The sequence below is a fragment of the Penicillium atrosanguineum genome (assembly GCF_028827265.1).
Source record: "Penicillium atrosanguineum strain IBT 20685 chromosome Unknown utg000002l_segment0_segment0, whole genome shotgun sequence".
Lineage (NCBI taxonomy): Eukaryota > Fungi > Ascomycota > Eurotiomycetes > Eurotiales > Aspergillaceae > Penicillium > Penicillium atrosanguineum.
Genome location: NW_026623134.1, coordinates 1,071,527 through 1,090,742, shown reverse-complemented (window position 1 = coordinate 1,090,742; position 19,216 = coordinate 1,071,527). Strand labels below are relative to the sequence as shown.

Here is a 19,216-nt window from a genome sequence, read left to right as displayed (position 1 = left end):
TATCTTACCCAATCGTGCAGATAGGATCTAACAGATCATTCATTTCAGAAAGACACAGCATATTAGACCGTCGATCTATCCAATCCTTCACACCCTTACGTTATCAGCTTCCAAGTTTTCTGCAAGATACGCAGATGAGCTCTGTCTTTGAAATTCCCTAGGTAACCAAGGCCGATGCGCAGGAAAGCGGACCCGCGAGAGGCCCATGATTGGCCTGTACCTAGCGTTGTCCAGGTACATTGCACATGCGGCTGACCTCCACATCAAACTTTGTACCCGTTACATTAATAGCACCGAGTGAAAATGGCTCATAGCCGGCTTCTCCCCGAACAGGTATTTCGTCGCGCGAGCTGATTGCTAGTAGCCTACAGTGGGTTATTATATTGCTACATAACGAAGAGATTTCAAACAAGACAAAACTTGATTTATACAAGGTCTCAGTATAGGCAGGGCAGTACGAGACCGGTAGCTCGCGAGTTAAATTTGAATTCAGTGATCCCTGCTCAGCACGAGATGAAATTAAACACGCGGACCGCAAATAAAGAGTTTCCGATTAGTATCCCTAAAATCCTAAAAATCCCTATAGTGATGTGTCTAGGCTGGACCAGCGGATATCAGGTTGCCACAGGGTTTGAGCTTTCGGACACTCGGGGCAGGGAAAAAAGGAGGTCGCCCCGTAGGTGTGGAGGCCCGGCATTGGACGGGGCCAGATACGCGGTACGGGCTGGGTACGGTGTCCACCCGGCGCTTGGACTCTCGTTGCTCCGACTACGATTCTGGCCAGTATTCGATATAAGACGGATATCAGAGTGAAGAGGGTGGGAGAATAGTGATTCCGGGGGTAGTGGAGGCATTAGTGAATCGATCCCACCAGGTTTTGTAGTTGAATCCCAGCCATTTGGCCATGGACAAGCAGATGAAAGCAGATGCAGAAATTTTCGGGCTCGGGAGATATCGGCAAGGCCAGAAGGCAATACGCGAAAATTTCAGTAAATACGGCCCCTGGCCGACCTGATTGGGTGTTAGTCTCCTGCGTTCGCTTCCACCCGCGTACGGCAGTATTTTTCTGCCCCCTTCCGCCCCTTCTCTTCCTTCTTTTTCTTCTCATCCCCGGTGTTTCTTCTTGACACTTCTTCATCTCCTCTCTTTTTTTGTTGTTGCATCTATTTCTTGCACAACCTTCATCATGTCTAAGGGTGATGTTAACCAGGGCGACAAGTCCGTCTTCGGCATGCCCGTAAGTTATTCTCCCTGCTGAGCTCGCCATCTCTCGACTCCTCGCGACAAAGGATCTGGATGCGTCGCGATGGACTCCTTGTCTGTCTCGATGCAACCAGAGCCATTGCCAGCACCGAGAAGAGAATAGCAAGCTTGGTCTTGTTGATGAAATTGGCTTGAACAACAGTGCTAACAAAAATTTTCACAGGGATTCGTCGTCGACTTCTTGAGTATGTGCCACGTCTCAACTATCCAGCCTTGCGCTGGATTCCTCAACCCACAACACCTCGATTGAATACTAACAGAATTCTAGTGGGTGGTGTCTCCGCCGCTGTCTCCAAGACCGCTGCTGCCCCCATTGAGCGTATCAAGCTCCTCATCCAGAACCAGGTTGGTTATTCCTTTCCATTCACTAAACCTTTCGGCATCTCTCAAGGGAGAGAGAAATTTACGCGAGCAGCAATTGCGAATTGAACCAGCTTTTTGATGGTTCTTGACGTGGTCAATGCTTGACTGAAAAAAAAATTATTTTTCCCGTGACGATTGCCGAAGGGGTATCTATTTTGGTTACGAATCATCGTCTAACCTCGTTCCTCTCGAATAGGATGAGATGCTCAAGGCCGGTCGTCTCGACCGCAAGTACAACGGTATCGCCGACTGCTTCAAGCGTACCGCTGCTGCTGAGGGTATGGTCTCCCTGTGGCGTGGTAACACCGCCAACGTCATCCGTTACTTCCCCACCCAGGCTCTCAACTTTGCCTTCCGTGACACCTACAAGTCCATGTTCGCCTACAAGAAGGAGCGTGATGGATACGCCAAGTGGATGATGGGTAACCTTGCCTCCGGTGGTGCTGCCGGTGCCACTTCCCTCCTCTTCGTCTACTCCCTGGACTACGCCCGTACCCGTCTGGCCAACGACGCCAAGTCCGCCAAGGGCTCCGGTGAGCGTCAGTTCAACGGTCTCGTTGACGTCTACAAGAAGACCCTCGCCTCCGACGGTGTTGCCGGTCTCTACCGTGGTTTCGGTCCCTCCGTTTTCGGTATCATTGTTTACCGTGGTCTCTACTTCGGCATGTACGACTCCCTCAAGCCCGTTCTCCTTGTTGGTACCCTTGAGGGTAACTTCCTTGCCTCCTTCCTGCTCGGCTGGACCGTCACCACCGCTGCCGGTGTCGCCTCCTACCCTCTGGATACCGTCCGTCGCCGCATGATGATGACCTCCGGTGAGGCCGTCAAGTACAAGTCCTCCATGGATGCTGCCCGCCAGATCGTCGCCGCTGAGGGTGTCAAGTCTCTCTTCAAGGGTGCTGGTGCCAACATCCTCCGTGGTGTTGCCGGTGCCGGTGTCCTGTCCATCTACGACCAGGCCCAGCTCCTCCTCTTCGGCAAGAAGTTCAAATAGATGATTCGCCCCTGAGCGATCATTTGTCACCTGTAGTTATACTGGAGTCGGGGTTTGTTCCCTGCCTGGTGTAACCGCTAGGCGATGGGAAGCAGAGGTTGTGGGACTGCAAAAGATAGATGCGTCAAGAAACGGGTTCTGGGGGATCTTGAAGCATAGAAAGGTGTGATTCTTCCCTTTTTGTACTCGATGTATTTTACTGCCTGCAAGCTCTTTTTCTTTTCTTCGAAAACTGTATTTTCTTCTACGTATCATCTTTTTCCTGTTCTCTGTACACGCGTAGAGTTGCTTCGTATCTTATGGGACTGTCCTTTGAGCCGGTGAGGCTGGTGATCAATTCTCAGGTCTCGTGGTCTATTTTGAGTCTCAACCAGCAGTTCCTGCATTGGGTGGACATCTTCCAAGTCCTCCACAGGCTCTGCTTCATGTTAGGCCACCTTGCGAATCTTCTTAGTTGGTATGTTGATACGTGGCGACAAGGGTTGGTGGCAAGTCTCAGCTAGGGGCCCTACCGACACAGTTGTCAGAAAACCAACTGGACAGCCCATTCCTCTCTGTGACCTGAGACTACGATCCCATCCGCCAGCGCTATCCTATACCAGGAAAAGCACGCCTCGAAGCTCTTCGCTGCGCATCTCGAAGCGGTCGCCCCACAGCGGAAAGCGCATGACGTCTGGGGCTGGAGCTTCTTGACCTCCCAGCTTCTCGCTTGAACTTCTCTTCAACACTTCCTGCTACTCAGTCTGCAATCATGTCTACCTCCGGAGGTATACCAACTTACACCTCTGCGCCCGTCAATCCAAACAAGGAAGAAGGCACACATGGGTCGACCTCATCACCAGAACCCGCCACCTCAATCGAGTCCTCAATCACAGCGCCATCGGAACCCGCAAACACAACTGCAACAACTACAGCTACAGCTGCAGCGCCTTCCTACTCCCCTATCTACGCAACTGCGCAACCAGGAGCTCCTCCAGCTCAGCCCGGCGCAGCACCAAGTCTCCCTGTTCCAACAGGCACCGGATCAAGCAAGCTCACAGCAACTCCAACAACCACAATCCCAACCGCAACGTCGATATCGACATACTCCCCGCCTCCGCCCCAACCAGGCGCAGTACCACATCCTCCTACCCAAGCAACAAGCTCCCCAGTGCCCCCTCCACCGAAAGCAGGCGAGGCCGTAACCCAGCACCCGCCCCAGCCTCCAGCTACATTCACTCAATCCTACTCCTACCAGCCTTCATCAATCCCAAACTCAACATCCACCCCCTACTCCTCAGTTTACCAAACGCACGCTGGTGCAAGCTCGTCCCGTCCCAATGGTCTACCTCTGCACTCTTCCAGCGGTGGAGGCGGAAGCGCAAACGATATATTCGATGATGAGCCTTCGTTTGTGAACACGGCTAAGTCGTGGTGGCAGACTGCTGGGACGAAGTTGGCGGAGGTTGAGGCGGAGGTTTGGAAGAAGATTAATAAAGCTCATGATGAGTGAAGTGGGGACTCGAGAGTGCATTGTTAGGAATTATATCTAAATTGAATTGGTTTTTGTTGGTTGGATTTCGTTCCAAGGTTATGGGAAATGGGGAAATGGCTTGATTTTTCTGGGAGGTGGTACTTATATAGATCTGTAGGTCATAGGGTCCATATGAAATAGAAATGTGCATTCTGGACTAAAATGGGGTTTCTTCTGGGGTATTGCGCTGACGGTTTGGAGCTGAGCTTATATGAATATCTATCTTATCTAGACATAAAACCTCAAGCACTGGAGGCCAGAAGTACACGCGAAATACCAGAGCTCTCTTCAATCGTATGTCCTTGTATTGTGCCACAGCAGGTCGGAATAACCTTAGGAAAAAGGCAGGGTTCCCATCGAGTGTCTTTCTATGTCTCATGTTTAAAGCGAAACTGATCCAGCTGTAACCCATCAGGTCAAAGTTTACTTTCCATTCACCCTATCTAGTTGCTATTCTAGGGTAGCCTTACGTATATGTAGTAACAAGAAACAGTATATATCTTAACCCGAGAAGATAAATCTCTCGATAGTTGATTGAGAAGAGTATCAGTGGGCCTATCACGAAGCGAAGAACCCATCACTACCTTGAAGAAAATATGTACTTCCAAGAGAACCCGATCCACCCACATGTCGTGAACAGGGAGGACGCACACAAAGACATCAGAAACAAAGCCCGGAACCATAAGCTCTCAGTGGAATCAATGAAGATGACTGAGAGCACAACCGCGATAGCAGCCAAAGCAAGGAAGCATGCAGGTCAGTGCAATACAGTAAAGACGACCGACACTCCATGTTTCCAGTGACAAGACGAGACCATCGCGAGTATGGTTGCCAGAAATAGACGCCATCAAACATCAGATATTAGGAAACGTGTAAAAAGTAAGAATTTGCGAGTCTGCGGGTATGGTTGAAGCCCGAGACTCGATGCGAAGAAGAGAATGCCACAGAGAGGAGGGCTGTAAATCAAGACAGACACTGGGGGTATTGATGATTGTCGCAGAGGGAATCCAGTTCCAGAAATTGCCACTGCAAATCCAGCGCCGTCTCGATGAACGCAAAGGAATTAAGCGCCTTAGGACGCCAACATATAATAAAAGACAAATCCAACGCCGGTAATCCATATCAACATGATTTGCAAAACAAATTCCCAAATGAATAGCTCATTCTTTCTTGATGAATCGTAACGAAATCGGGGAGAAGCACGTCAAGAGCGGTCCAGACCAGCCTTGACGACCTTATTATGGGTAAACGTTGAACCCCAGGAGGGAACCAAAAAAAAAAAAAGGACAAACGCCGATCATGAAGGTAGAGCTTTACATAGAGCCCAAGCGAAGAAGCGCCTCTACCGCAGCGCGTTCCTGTGTGTCAAAGGTGCGGGGCGCCGATTTGGCCACAGTGGGGCGGTTACCGACACCAAATAGAGGCTGCGCGCGAGCCGCAACGTTGCTCTTCATGATCCCACCAGTATTGTTCAGCGAGCGTGCACGCAGGGCATCCACCCCGATCTGCGCCCAGTCTTCTTCATCGGTCACGTCGCCTTCGTTCCAATCGTTCTCCTGGAGGTCGTCCGGCGCCTCAGAAGAAGAGCAGTACTCGTCGCCGTCAAGAGACATCTTGTCAGCCTCATGCTCGAGCATGTCCAGATCTCGGGCGCCGAAGCCCATATCTTCTGCCGTGTACGAGAAGGCCACCGAGTCGCGCACGCTGCTCGCATACGGATCGCGTCCTCGCGCCCACCCCGAGTGACCCTCGATCTGCAGACCACGCTGCTGGAAGGATCCGGCTAGGCTGGATGGGGGTGACGACGCGTTGAAGGAGCGCTCGCAGGAGGGATCTCCGTCTCGTCGCGCGTCCCATCGTCCCCAGCCGACCTTTTCGAATACCACGTCACCGTCTACACCTCCCGCTTCACCGCCGTTCCCTCGGCCCTCTAGGGCGGATACCACGAGCCGACGTGCTTTGGCAGGTGGGATGCGCGAGAAGCCGGGCACGGAGGTCGTCAGGAAGCCCATGACGTGGCGAATAGCCAGCGGACCTTGCTGGAGGAGGATGTCGGGCAGGTGGTGCTTAGCTAGCATGGCGGGGAGTGATATCGCCAGCGCTATCGCTGTCGAGTTGAAGCGTGTGCGCGGACTGCTGGTTCAGGCTGACGCCATCGTCCTGCAGGTCGATGTCGGAGTCCAGCTGCGGCACAGTGGATAGCGGCGAGCCGGGCGAGAGAACGTGGCGTTGTTTGAAGGCTTGAGGAGGGAGAGTGGGAGAGATGGAGTTGGGTGGCGTGGGAAGCATGGCGGGTTGACCGCGAGCAGTGGGCTTTCCGGCGCCTATACGGGGCTGAGGGATATCGACAGAAGCGGTCTTGCCAGCAAGAGCCATAGCGATGCTGGATTTGGTCTGAGAAGCCATGATGGAAGAGTTGAAGAAGTTCCCACGAGTGTCTAGTGCGCGCCAGGGTATTATGAGTCAGACTTGCGTTCCATACATTGCGCAGCCACGGCACGCGATTGGGGCGAGAAATCGGTGGCGACTCGGGTTCTTTAGGGATCACAGAGGAAAGTGAGACTTACCTCTTTATAGCAACAAAGAGACCAAGGATGTGAAAGTGGATGTGGATGTGCGTTGGGGAGAAAGCAGGGAAGATACGCAGAGAAGTCCACGTATAGTTGGAGATTGTGACGCGGTAAGGGGAACGCGACTAGAAGACAGATCGGCGATAAGTCTTTCTAGGGGGGTGCGAGCGTAGAGGAGAGTAGTCCGAGACGTAGATGAAAGTAGGTGAAAGTAGTTGAAAGTAGTTGAAAGTAGAGAAGACGTAGGTGAAAGGGCAGTACATTAAAAAGAGGGGGATTGTGCGACGGGGTATAAGATGGGACTATACTCAGCCTTGGAAGGGGAAAGTATGGGACTCCGCAGGCGCAACGCAGCAGGTGCGCGTGGGCGGGTTGATTGGCGCCTCGTGGATCGCCGGGTGCTTCCGGCTTAGGCTTTACTTCTACGGTCGATGGTCTATGGCCGATGGTCGATGGTCTACTGCTCGAGAATCTATGGTCATAATGAATTCATCTTTCTACTCTTTGAATGATGAAAGTTCCTCATACACACACTCTCTCTCCTTTCATATCGAATCTATAATCCCTGAGGTGATCCCCAGGGGAACCCGGAACCGGGTCTCCTCCACTAGTCTTAGTATACGATAGGACTTGGACTTCCCCTCAGAAGCAGGGGTCCCGTGCTGAGTCCGAGATCGCTGCCCCTCCTTATCGGCCACTTAGAACGGATGCGGGTGCTCGTGCTCGCCCTGCAAGCGTTCAGAGAGGGCGCAACCCTATGGGGACACCCAAGTCTATGTCAAGTATCCGGTACATTTCACATTCCTCTCTGATAAGCCACTCCTCGCGGCACGTGTTGCCCTGTCCCGATGATCTCTCCAGTCTAACTTTTCACTCTCTTACGTTGATGTGACACTTCCGCACAGTCGTGAGGTATATTCTGCCCTCTCCGTGCCCCTCAGCTAAACCCAGCGGGTCCTCCGAGAATCTGGACTCGGCCAGCGCATTGACGTCACTTGCGTGTACCGAGCACATAGACTTGGCACTTCTCTTTGCGGCAATCCTGTGCTATTACCCCCCACCACTAAACACCTAGGCCTCTTGACGCGTGTCCACGATCTGTCAGTGGTGCCTGGAAATAGTGCTCTTCCTGCATGGACCTCTGTGGAATGCGATGCTGCATTCTCTAAGAACTTAATCCCTCATTGGTTGCCCCGTAGACCGAGGACTCCGAGGGAATGCCGTGTGATGAGCCATGGCTTGGGCCACCTCTGGTAGAGGTACCCGGCGGCGTACCCCTCCATCGACTCCATCCTGGCAATGATACACATCCTCGGCCTATATATCAACTTGGGATACATGACGCGATAACCCCGAACCTTTGTGGGGGAGATTAGACTGTCTCCGGTCTTAGCGTAGGCGTTATCCCTGATAGTATCTAGTAGAAAACCCACAATGCGGAATACCATGTTCAACTTCACTAAGAGGTATTATTACTTCGGACCTTTCTCCATCGGCTACCGCGTTTCATCGCATCGATGCTCGAATGTGCGATGATCTTTCTGAGTACTTTGACTCGCGATCTCAATTCACTCATGGCTCCACTACTGGGCCACAGCTCATAGATCTACAGCAGGCCTGAGTTGGAAGTTGGAAGTTAAATATAGAATAACGCACATGAAGTCCCTATTTCTCGTCAGTGGCTGATAACCTCTTTCCCTGATTTTCGAGCATCCAACTTGTCCAACACCGTCTGCCTTCCCACTTGTCTCAACCACATCCTCAAATCAAACCTGCCTTGACTCAGATCAATGGGATTCCCAGTAAACAGAAAAACATACCCCGGCTGCGCGGGGGACTGTCCATCCGAGTAGCGGATATCGCGGACCACCGGTGTGTAATTGCGGGTTTCATAGTCGGCCAATTTCTGTGCATCCGCCACCGTTCGTACATCGTACACGCCTCCTTCCACCACGCTGTCTGGCTCCTCCACAAGAGCCGGATACTGACCCCACAGCTTACATGCAACCCCCTCTAGGTACGCCGGTCGAAGTTCCGGTTCCGTGTCCAGTCCTAGGATTTCTACGAGCATGCAGGGGTCCAGAAGTGACCCGTAGATGAAATAGAATCCCGCTGGCGCTGGGGCTATAGGCTTTTGGGCGTGGAAGTGTTGGGCAAGGGGGTTATTTCATAGCTTCACTTTCGGGCGCGGGTATTGCGGCGGATGTGGGGGCGGCGGTGGTATGGTTATTGATTTATTATCGGATATGGGAGACGACGGTGGTAGCATTTGGACATGGATAGAACTTGAATTGCGTACATTTGAATGGCGTTTCTGCTGGGTAAAATGCTTTCAATTAAGGCTGTTGGGCTATGGCGGGGAAATACCTCGGCCAGGTATCTTGCACTGAGTCCAGCTGCTGGCCTCGCAAGAGTGGTCAATGAGACAAGTCAAATGACCACTTCAAAGATGCCACCTGGTGGTCAAAGGTTAGCAGTGCAAGAACCAAGTGTACTTGCAGCCCAAGGGACCTTCTCCCTGCACAAGAATAGTCCTTTGAGGTCCATGGCAAGTTCAGCATCTTGGCTTTGGGGAGCCTCAATCCTGACTTGAACCTTTTTCTTCATCTCATTTTTGAGCAAAACTGCCTAAAGCCAACCTCCCTTCGACCGAAGAGTACGAGTAGTGAAAGAATGTTGAAGACCTTGCATTCTCCCTTACCGGATGAAAGGAATCGCTGGCTGTTCCTTGGTGAACGCTATTTTTCCGGCGCGGGGTTTAGAGAAGATGGCTAAATACTCAACTCGTGTTTTGCCAGGGCATCTCTTAAACGGGACAAAAAGCATGGCAGACATCACAAACCTGGGGTAACTTGGAGGCTCTCAAAATGTTCTCCATGACCATCGGAGCTGCTGTCTGTCTAGCAACTACCGTTTTTGCTGTGACAAGCCCAGCTACATTGAACTCCGATCTTTCAATCCTCATCCACAATGACTTGCAAGGTGAGGAAGACACTTCTCTCAGGCTTTAGTAGCAGAAACTCAAGTTAAGTGTCACAGAAAGCTCGAGTCCCTGGTCTGAATCAGGTGTCATACTTCTGGGTGAAATGCCCCTACTGAAAGCCACCGAAGCCTGCCAAAGTCTCGGCGAGAGCCTATGGGCAAGCCACTCCAGATTCTCAACCATTAAAAATGACTTGGAATACCTCGTCTTCGAGCGCAAATCCAGTCGCAGTCAGCAGTATTGGATTGCCCCCATTCGCGGTGTTCCGTCCACTATCAACGCAAATGGAGAGATCAGGGAGTCCTCCCCAAGCAAGCGCTTGCCAGTTCTCTGTACTCAAAGTGCGCCCTTTTCTACTACTGATACCAAAGATACGAACTCGACGTGGCAAATCAATATCCAGTCAAATAATGAGCACATCACCGGGTAGGCAAAACTGGGATGATGGCACGCGAATTTCACTGACAGGACTAGATTTCGAGACCGGTTCAGCTTTAGATTTCTTGGGCTCCGATATGCTCAATACGCAAAGAGGTGGACTTATTCTCAACTCTATGAAGGCAAAGGCAGAACAGTTTCTGCTTTAGACTATGGATCGTCGTGCGCCCAGGGCTCAACTGGCTCAGAAGATTGCTTCTTCCTTAACGTCTGGACACCATATCTCCCAGGTCCTAAATGTAGTCAGAAAAATTTAAAGCCGGTAATGTTTTGGATCCATGGAGGCGCTTTTACCAGCGGCATGGGCAGTGATCCCACATTTGATGGAGGAAATCTTGCCTCAAGAGGCGATGTAGTGGTCGTCGCTATCAACTACCGATTGGGGACATTGGGATTCTTGGCTCTCGATGATGGAGAGACAAAGGGAAATTACGGTTTAGCAGATCAGATCACTGCACTTGAATGGGTTCGTCGAAACATACAGGACTTTGGAGGAGACCCTGATCACATCACTATCTTTGGGCAATCGGCTGGCGCTGGATCTGTGCGAGCACTGCTTGCATCCCCAAAGGCTCAAGGAATGTTCGCTGAAGCGATCATGGAGAGCAATTTAGGAGGTCTTGCTTATGGGACGACTTACTCAAAGTACTACACCATCTCGCAAGAGATGGAAGTCGTGGGCAATGCCATTGTGAAAGAGGCGAATTGTTCAAAGCAAGTCTCACCGATAAAGTGTCTCCGTGATCTTCCTGCGATGACAATCACGGGTCTAAATGACACGGCACGCTACCTCGTGGTGGATGGGGAGTATCTACAATCCTCCGAGTTGGATTTGACCAACCGAGCATCTACCGCGAATGTTCCTCTTCTGATCGGTACCACACGAGACGACGGAGCTGCCATGATCGGATATCCCACAGCGGGCGATACCATAAAGACATTCTTGAATGAGTCCGGTCTTCCAGAGTCTATAGCCCCGAGCCAGCTGTTCCCAGAACCGTCGGGTTCCAACCACACGCTGGACATGTTCAACACCACAGCTCGAGTTGCTACCGATGGCATGTTTCGCTGCATTGACCAGGCAACTGCATATGCCGGGATCAACAACAAGATCTTCCCAGAGATTTTCTTCTACGAGTTCAACCGTACATATCAGATGCCAGGCTGGTCACCGAATCCCCCGCTCTGTAATGCGCCAATAACACCCGACTTTCCGAATGGTGACCCGAGCCAGGAGTACTTCAAATGTCATTCCGGAGAGCTATACTATGTCTTCGGGAATGTCCTACGCCAGGGTCTTCCATTCCGAGACGAATATGACCTGCCGTTTGAGCAATACGTGCTTGATTCTTGGGCTAGTTTTGCTCGAACAGCCAATCCAAATCCGGATGTGGAATATTTGAAGGCAAGAGGCTACGTGAATACGACTAGACAGGTTGAGACGACGGGACCATGGACGCCATTTAGACATGGTGACTACCGACTCCGACGATTGCAGTGGCCCTCAGCAATGGTGGATTTGGATGAGACAGAACAGTGTCGTGCTTTGAACTTGCCCCTTAGCTACTATGACACCCAACTGGGACAGAGGCTCGTCACTTAGCATAAAATGAAGTACTAGATACTTGCTATAGTTAGATCAAGTTAATACTGCAACCTGGACTTTCAGCGGTCTTCTAGCCTTGAATTCTAGCGTTGCATCCGCTACCTCCAAGTCCATGAGGAATAAACCTCTCTAAATATAGTACATAGAACGGTGGCTACAGATCCAGCTCCACACACGTGACCTCCGTTTCCGATCTTATCGCTTCCGAAGCCTTTCCCCGAGCCGGACAATTTCGATTTCGGATCAGTATTGCGGGGTTTAGTTCGGTATTAGCACTTCATCATAGTAAATTCCCATATCCGTCGTTCTAATGAGCCGACGCCCGAAGTGCGGCTGTACACCCGACGGAGAGGGTCCGGTCTGGTCCCGAGGCTTTTGCCGTGATATATAGGCTCTCGGTATCCATTTAATCGTTCTTCTTTCATTTCGGCTCTTTACGTGTTTGCTCGCCACTGCCGACCAAAAGCGTCAGCCAACAAATCTTCCTAGGGGTAGCTAATTCACCGGAACGAGCGGACGAATATCGATTTCTCTTCTCTGCACAAACGCGTGATTTCCCGCGCCTGCACGTATTTGCACATTATCTTCCACTCAACTACAGAAACGACGGAAAAGAAAAGAAACAATGGCGAGCAACGAGGAAGTCAGCGGTTCGCGCTACTCACCCGTCCTCGAGACCAGCCGCATTTTCTCTGATCTGTGTGAACAATCAGAACGCCTTGGCCTGCCATCTCAGGTCCTGGCCAACAAGGACCGGGTCTCCTTTTCCACCAGCCATAATGAAATCTACTTCCCGATCCCGTTCAAGGAGACTGAGACTTTGGCTGCACTAAAGGGTATTGAGGGCTCCGTGGCTGCTGCTATTGCGGATCTGCGCTTCGGCCAGAATGCACAGCCGCGCGGTGTCCAAGTCAGCCTTGAGGGTGCCACGGCCTTTGGATGCCAGGCCTACATGGCCAAGCTGGATGGACTGTCAAAGCTGGATCCAAACGTGAAGTCTAGACTGAAGGGTATGTTGATTTTATACGCGATTTGACGAGAGATACTAATGTTTTGAAAAGACACGGATCTGCTGGCTGCTCAATCAATTGGCTACCGACGTATGTCGGCCAACTTGTACAAAACTAAGAACCCCGGCGAGTTCTATCACATTCACGGCTCTCTGGAAGCCACGACAACCTTGAACATGATCGGTCTGGAGGGCCACCGCCCCGATTTGACGGATTATGAGGACATCATCAAGGTTATCGAGGGCCAGGTGCAGAAGTACTCCGTTTCCGAGCTTGAGGCTATGAACAAGGAGAGGCGCCAAGCTGGTGTCCCGGCGCTGAAGCACGAAGACTTCATCAAGACTCCTCATGTATGTTTCTGTATTCCTCACGCAGACGGCAAAAAAAAAAAAACCACTCACATCTACTCTAGGGCAAACTCAACGTGCAAGAGCCTGCATGGAAACTCACTCAACTCCAGGGAAACCTGCCCCCGACCCCGTTCCCAGCCAACCGTACCGGCAACAAGAAGATCCTCGAAGGCGTCAAAGTGCTTGAGATGTGTCGTATAATTGCTGGTCCCACCGTCACCCGCATCCTGGCCGAGTACGGTGCCGATGTGCTGAAGATCACCAGCCCGAACTTGTCGGATGTGCCTTTCTTCCAGGTTGATGGCAATATGGGCAAGCATGCCGCGGACCTCGACCTGAAGACCGAGGCTGGAAAAGTCGAGTTCGAGAAGCTGCTTGCCGACGTGGATGTTATCGTGGACGGGTACCGTCCCGGTGCCTTGGAGAAGCTCGGATACGGGCCCCAGGCCATGGCCGCCATGGCCGAGAAGCGCGGAAAAGGTATTGTCTACGTGAACGAGAACTGTTTCGGCTATGAGGGCGAATGGGCTGGTCGTGCTGGCTGGCAACAGATCGCAGACTGCGTAAGTTACCCCCAAACTAACTCCTCGACCCGAGGCGTTTCCAAAGCTAACAGGAAAACAGGTCACTGGTATTGCTTGGGCCCAAGGCCAATTTATGGGTCTTTCTACACCGGTCGTTCCCCCATTCCCAATCTCCGACTATGGTACAGGCTGCATGGGCGCCATCGCCGCCCTGTCTGGTCTATACCACCGAGCAAAGACTGGCGGCTCGTACCACGGCAAAGCCTCCTTGATGCACTACGATCTCTTGCTGTTTGCAATGGGCCAGTACTCCGCCGATGTACAGGAAGAAATGCGCGCTTCGCAGCCGCCCGAGTTCTTCAAGCTGCGTCACTGCGACAGTGTCGATCGTATCTCATCGACGGTGCTCAACGGCATGCACCAGCGGTTCCCACATCTGTATGCGGCCGCTGGCGAGGAGTACGAGGGCCGCCAACCGTTGGTAGAGAAGTGGTTCTCGCGTGCTTACAACGCGGATATTGAGGTTGTAAAACCGGTTGCTACGATTGAAGGTGTCGATAACCAGTTTGTCAGGGCTAGCCGGCCTAATGGAGTCGACTCAGCTTCATGGGAAGATTTCAAGGTTAATGGAGAGGGTGAGGGTGATGTGAAGAAGTGCTGATTGTTTTCAGTTCGGAACCTTTGCATTGTACATAGATAGCATCTTCCGTGGATTTCGGAAGCCCCAAACGAGTTCATGAAATACAAAGCAATTAAGCTTGGCAAGAACCTTGGAATACGCCATTGAGAACCATGTAGCCGAAGTTCACTTGGTAAGCTCCATGATCTCATGATTTCGAGGTCGTCTGTGGACATTGAACGTCGGGATCTGCAACCGTCGGAAGCCGCGGAGGACATCGATCTCCGATCTGGAGTGAGATCGGATGCAACGCTTCAACATCTTCATAACGACGAAAAGGCTAGGTGGAGGAAATAGGATAGAAACGAAAAGACCCGTCGAAATCAAGAAACACAGCCCGTCCATTAGAAGTCCTCAAAATCCGGGTTGATAAGATCGGATGCGGGCCAGAATCATCGGTCCGACGGGTTCCCCTCCATGATGAAATAGATGTTGATTACAGATCAACACATACCTCCATATCTTGACTTACATACCATTTTTCCCTCAATCACCATTTTAGAGATTCCACCAGAAAACAATGTCCTACCAGATTGCTTACGACACAGCTCGCGCGCCACCCCCGCGGCGCCGCCATCGTCGCGTTCATGGAGGACTTTTACCGCACCAGCGACACCGAGTCCCTGCACGAGAAATACGTCCAGAGCTTCACCGAAGATGCGACACTAATTATGGGACCGAAGGAAGCCAAGGGCGCCAGTGGTATGTTCTGCTTTTCGCACCAGTGGGCATAGCCGTACATCAGCTATATTCACTGCGCTCGAGCTCCGAAGCCATGATATTGATGACATTCTGCAGAGATCCTGCCTCTCCGCCACGGCCTCTGGGCACACGTTGCATCGCGGAAGCATACCCCACAGCGCATCTTTTTCAGCGGCGAGAATGAGATCATGCTTTACGGTGGAGTTAGCTATAAGCTCAAGGCGAACCCAGAGAACGATGTTTACGTGCCTTGGGCTGGGAGGGTGGTGTTTGAACCAGCAAAGGAGGGAGAGGCTGTGAAGATGCAGTTTTATCAGGTCTATCTGGTTAGTATCCCTTCGAAATTCCTGTTGATTTATTTGGGTCTTGTGTGACGGACTGAGCTAACGTGATGTAGGATCCCTCGGCGCAGTCGGGTAAGAAATAGAGGTGAAGATGTGATGAGGTAAATGGGGTGGGATGTACATAAGTTTGAATGCATAAAACTTGTCGCGGAAGTTTCATCCCGCGACTTAACACGCCGATTCGCTCAATTGAAATGAGTCACGATGACAATCAAGTCATTTTCAGAATCGGTCACATTGCAAAATGACATCCGTAAATATATTAGTAGAGGGAATCCTGCTCGCCTGGAAACCTTGGAAACACCCTCAACTTTGAATATGGAAAGCCATCATGTCACCACTATCTGATCCGACCTTTTCCAATTACGATCAACAGCAAGCCCAGCAATATGCCGAGTCTCGTCTATCCTACCCGGAACGATTATACAACACTATCATTGACTATCATATCAAGTCCCGAGGCCAAAGCAATATTCTAGTAGATGTTGGTTGTGGGCCTGGAAATGCTACGCGCGATATGGCTACGTGGTTCGATCATGCGGTAGGTCTAGACCCGAGCGTGGAAATGATCAACACAGCTATGAAATATGGTAGCTACACGAAGAGTGGACAGGAGTTAAGATATGCGGTTTATACTGCTGATCAACTGTCACATGGTGTCCAGGAAGTATTGCCGATTGTCAAGGAGTTGGGAGGTGTGGACTTGTTGGCGGCGGCGATGGCAGTGAGTATTAAACCTTGATTGAATATATCGTGCTTCAACGAGTTCCGTTGACGAGATCTAAAGGCCCATTGGTTCGATATGCCTAAATTCTGGAGGGAAGCATCTCGGACAGTGAGGCCTGGAGGAACCGTGGCCTTGTGGACTTGCTCGTCATTATACTGTCGTCAGTCTACCCTAATATCTTCTTGGTCAAGGCAATCAAAAGCCAATTAATTCGGCAACCCCAGATCCGTCGACCGCCAATGCAGATGCGGTCCAGAAGGTCCTTTTCGAACTAGAGCGCGAGATCCTCTCACCATACGAACTACCCTCGAATCGACTGTCGCGAGACCTATATGAAAACCTGATTCTTCCATGGGACTTGGACGACGAAAGTTTGGCGTCCGAGTTTCCGGCCTCGCAATTCCAGCGCCTGGAGTGGGATCGCGATGGCATTCTCACGGATGGCGATCAGTTCTTCAACTTCTCTGACGAGACGACGTTAGAAGGACTAGAGACTGATCTAGGAACAGCGAGCATGGTTACAAGATGGAGGGAGGCCCACCCGGAACTGGCGAATACAGAAAACGACTGTGTCAAGCAGACTATGGCAAAGCTGCGTTTGGCATTAGGGGTGGGAGGTACGGAGAATCCGACTATAACAGTTGGAAATGGAACGGTGATCTTGCTCTTCAAACGAAAATGCGTGTAGTGCATGGCTTTGAAAAACTTGGATAGGAATATATGAAGTAAAGGGGTTCGGGATACAGACCTAAAAACGTAGACATCCAGGCGTAGACATCCTAGGGCCGTATACTTAGCATCAGAGGTCGACCTTTCCAAGTTTCATGGAAACACAGAGCTGGTCTACACGGCTTACTCCCGCCTACGTGCTTCGCTATCGCTCAGCTGAAACTACACACAGATGAACAGTTTTAACGTGTTTAGTCAGACATGCTCTTTATTTCCAGGAGACCGCGAGAGAAAACAGGAACGAAGACGCCGTGGGGTGGGTCGGGTCAAAGAGGAGGTGATCAAAATGTGAAGGAAATAAGAAACATCCCCCGGATGGCAAAACCCAGCTCAGAACAAGGGAAAGCCGGGATGCCTGTCTCGTCCTCTTTCTCTCGCTCTCGCTCTCGGGAATGCCTCCTCATGCACACTTCCGCGTCTCTCCGCTAGCCCCGTCTGGTCGTCAGGATAAAGGGAAAAATAATAAGATGAACAAACGTAAAAAATCGCCGGGACCGAGCTCCGATTTTTTTTTTAGGTATCAATCATTCCACCTGCTAGTCTCTCAACGAAACCGAGCAAACCAAAACGACCTTCGAATTCTGCCCTAGGCGACACGTTTACTCATCATCAGACTCCTCCTCCTCGTCGACGGTGGTCTTGGCGATACGGTCCAAATCACGCTGGCCGCTCTGGGTGATGCGGCGGCCACCCTTGTCCTCATCGGTCTCGAGGACACCGATCTTCTCAAGAGCCTGCATGGCCTTGCGGTCAACGGAGCCGGAGGCGTCAACGTGGTGGGCGGGGCGGGCACCACGGTTCTTGGTGGAACCGTGAACCTTGCGGAGGCGGCCAACACCGACGGTCTTGCGCATGTAGACGTGGCGGGCAACGGCGGCAGCGCGGACGTAGAACCTTGGAGGATGTTAGGCTTGCTGGAAATTCGGGGTTGCTTTCCGGAGGTGTTCTTACCAGTCCTGGTCCTGGGGAGGGAGCTCGTTGGAGGCGGAGGTCTTGACAGTGTCGACCCAGCCGGGGATGGGGAGCTTACCCTGACGCTTCAGGAAAGCAGAGTAGGCAGCAATGAACTTCTGCGCCTGTAGGTGAGAAGAAAAATCGTTAGCGTTGTTGACCGAGAAGAAATTGCATGGCCAGGTTAGAGTGCGCAAATTTGCAGATCGTGTCAGGTTCGTTTCTGAGGCAGTTTTTCGTCGCAGAGCAGATTCTTCTCGTGATATGGCCCTTGCATTCAATGCTTCACCACAGGCTCCGGAATGACAGAGAACTCTATCAAATCCGAACCGAGCAGATCACACATGCCACCGTCAATCCTCCCAGACGAGACCAATATCACTGTTGAAGGCCGAATTTCCCGAGCGTGTCACTGCTCTCACTGTCAAAAGCACTGCAGAAGTGTGCCTGCCGATGCAAAGCCCCAGAAACGAATCCCTTCACGATATCCACAAAGACCACACACCGCGACCAGGCAACCTGGCTCAGCCGGCGAGAATCGAAGGACACTTACGTCCACATCGCGAACGGTAACACCACCCATATTGGCGACTGAGGGCTCGAAAGGGCGTAGGGGGATGAGAGAGGTCGGAAGTCGGAGTGGAGGGTCGAAGTCGAAGTCCAAAATTTCGAGACACACAAACTCGCCCCGTTTGGTTGCGTTGGGCCTGTGTGTGGTTCGCTTAGCCTGTTCAGGTTAGCCGTACCCTAAGGATGCCTGAGGCACGATCACGTGAACGCACGGGTGGACGGGGGCCCTTAGAGGACATCCACAATTTAAGGCACGAAGGCAGCATATTACTAATCACTATTTCGGCCCGAACTCTATATGCCGCACCTTCGACCTTTTCGCCTGAGTATTTTCGAGGGTCCTCTGTAAGGTTTTAATTATATGGATTCCTGAATTCATCCGGAAATCAATTACGTCTATACGGGTTGGCCATGCTTTTACCCTGGATACATACAACTATAACAAAACATCGTGAGGAGCAAATCTTGTATACCAGTAGGTTAAAATTCAATAACCATCTATAGATCCAGAATAGAAGCAGAATCCTCATTGTTGATTCCGATACCCAGGCCCTCGAATCGCGGCCTTATCTCGGGGGAAAAGTAAATACGGCAGCTTCAAAGTATAATCAGAAGAGATCGATGCATTTTACTATAGTGCGACTTTGAATGTAGGTATAAAAAGCAAGGCTAGACATACGTAAATCAAAACAACGGCAAAACAACGGGATATGAATTCATTTGTCGTCTTAATGACGACAGCTCCCACCGTAGATGACAATCCAGGTGTAAACAATGTTAGAGCTAGAAAAAGAAATAATTTCTCGGACTTCTTCTCACGTAAGACTGAACAGAGCTCAAGTGGCATTGGAGACTGCTTGGCGGCATGTCGGGTAGGTGACGTTAGAGATGAGCCGTGAC

The 19,216-nt window shown here is 51.3% G+C and overlaps 10 protein-coding genes across 10 annotated transcripts; 6 read left to right on the top strand and 4 right to left on the bottom strand.

The window, feature by feature from the left end:
• Positions 1 to 1,186: 1,186 nt before the first annotated feature.
• Positions 1,187 to 2,620, top strand: N7443_002154 (putative mitochondrial ADP,ATP carrier protein (Ant); the record flags this gene model as incomplete). Its single annotated transcript, XM_056882210.1, has 4 exons — positions 1,187 to 1,237; positions 1,427 to 1,448; positions 1,532 to 1,608; positions 1,823 to 2,620. The coding sequence occupies 4 exons, from the start codon at positions 1,187 to 1,189 to the stop codon at positions 2,618 to 2,620; spliced, it is 948 nt and encodes a 315-aa protein (XP_056744051.1).
• A 751-nt stretch (positions 2,621 to 3,371) lies between these two features.
• On the top strand, positions 3,372 to 4,112 carry N7443_002153 (uncharacterized protein; the record flags this gene model as incomplete). Its single annotated transcript, XM_056882209.1, has 1 exon — positions 3,372 to 4,112. One exon carries the CDS (start codon positions 3,372 to 3,374, stop codon positions 4,110 to 4,112), a length of 741 nt encoding a protein of 246 aa, XP_056744050.1.
• Positions 4,113 to 5,446: 1,334 nt separating this feature from the next.
• On the bottom strand, positions 5,447 to 6,145 carry N7443_002152 (uncharacterized protein; the record flags this gene model as incomplete). Its single annotated transcript, XM_056882208.1, has 1 exon — positions 5,447 to 6,145. The coding sequence occupies one exon, from the start codon at positions 6,143 to 6,145 to the stop codon at positions 5,447 to 5,449; it is 699 nt and encodes a 232-aa protein (XP_056744049.1).
• A 55-nt stretch (positions 6,146 to 6,200) lies between these two features.
• On the bottom strand, positions 6,201 to 6,539 carry N7443_002151 (uncharacterized protein; the record flags this gene model as incomplete). The annotated part of the gene is made up of 1 exon (XM_056882207.1): positions 6,201 to 6,539. One exon carries the CDS (start codon positions 6,537 to 6,539, stop codon positions 6,201 to 6,203), a length of 339 nt encoding a protein of 112 aa, XP_056744048.1.
• A 1,839-nt stretch (positions 6,540 to 8,378) lies between these two features.
• On the bottom strand, positions 8,379 to 8,774 carry N7443_002150 (gamma-glutamylcyclotransferase family protein; the record flags this gene model as incomplete). The annotated part of the gene is made up of 2 exons (XM_056882206.1): positions 8,379 to 8,475; positions 8,524 to 8,774. The coding sequence occupies 2 exons, from the start codon at positions 8,772 to 8,774 to the stop codon at positions 8,379 to 8,381; spliced, it is 348 nt and encodes a 115-aa protein (XP_056744047.1).
• Positions 8,775 to 9,570: 796 nt separating this feature from the next.
• N7443_002149 (putative carboxylesterase) lies at positions 9,571 to 11,727 on the top strand (the record flags this gene model as incomplete). The annotated part of the gene is made up of 3 exons (XM_056882205.1): positions 9,571 to 9,685; positions 9,743 to 10,112; positions 10,161 to 11,727. The coding sequence occupies 3 exons, from the start codon at positions 9,571 to 9,573 to the stop codon at positions 11,725 to 11,727; spliced, it is 2,052 nt and encodes a 683-aa protein (XP_056744046.1).
• Positions 11,728 to 12,355: 628 nt separating this feature from the next.
• N7443_002148 (CAIB/BAIF family enzyme) lies at positions 12,356 to 14,275 on the top strand (the record flags this gene model as incomplete). Its single annotated transcript, XM_056882204.1, has 4 exons — positions 12,356 to 12,740; positions 12,792 to 13,090; positions 13,153 to 13,653; positions 13,715 to 14,275. The coding sequence occupies 4 exons, from the start codon at positions 12,356 to 12,358 to the stop codon at positions 14,273 to 14,275; spliced, it is 1,746 nt and encodes a 581-aa protein (XP_056744045.1).
• A 605-nt stretch (positions 14,276 to 14,880) lies between these two features.
• Positions 14,881 to 15,422, top strand: N7443_002147 (uncharacterized protein; the record flags this gene model as incomplete). The annotated part of the gene is made up of 3 exons (XM_056882203.1): positions 14,881 to 14,995; positions 15,092 to 15,321; positions 15,393 to 15,422. 3 exons carry the CDS (start codon positions 14,881 to 14,883, stop codon positions 15,420 to 15,422), a joined length of 375 nt encoding a protein of 124 aa, XP_056744044.1.
• Positions 15,423 to 15,670: 248 nt separating this feature from the next.
• Positions 15,671 to 16,754, top strand: N7443_002146 (class I SAM-dependent methyltransferase; the record flags this gene model as incomplete). The annotated part of the gene is made up of 2 exons (XM_056882202.1): positions 15,671 to 16,063; positions 16,269 to 16,754. 2 exons carry the CDS (start codon positions 15,671 to 15,673, stop codon positions 16,752 to 16,754), a joined length of 879 nt encoding a protein of 292 aa, XP_056744043.1.
• Positions 16,755 to 17,394: 640 nt separating this feature from the next.
• N7443_002145 (40S ribosomal protein eS19) lies at positions 17,395 to 18,329 on the bottom strand (the record flags this gene model as incomplete). Its single annotated transcript, XM_056882201.1, has 3 exons — positions 17,395 to 17,689; positions 17,747 to 17,871; positions 18,300 to 18,329. 3 exons carry the CDS (start codon positions 18,327 to 18,329, stop codon positions 17,395 to 17,397), a joined length of 450 nt encoding a protein of 149 aa, XP_056744042.1.
• Between the last annotated feature and the right edge of the window lie 887 nt (positions 18,330 to 19,216).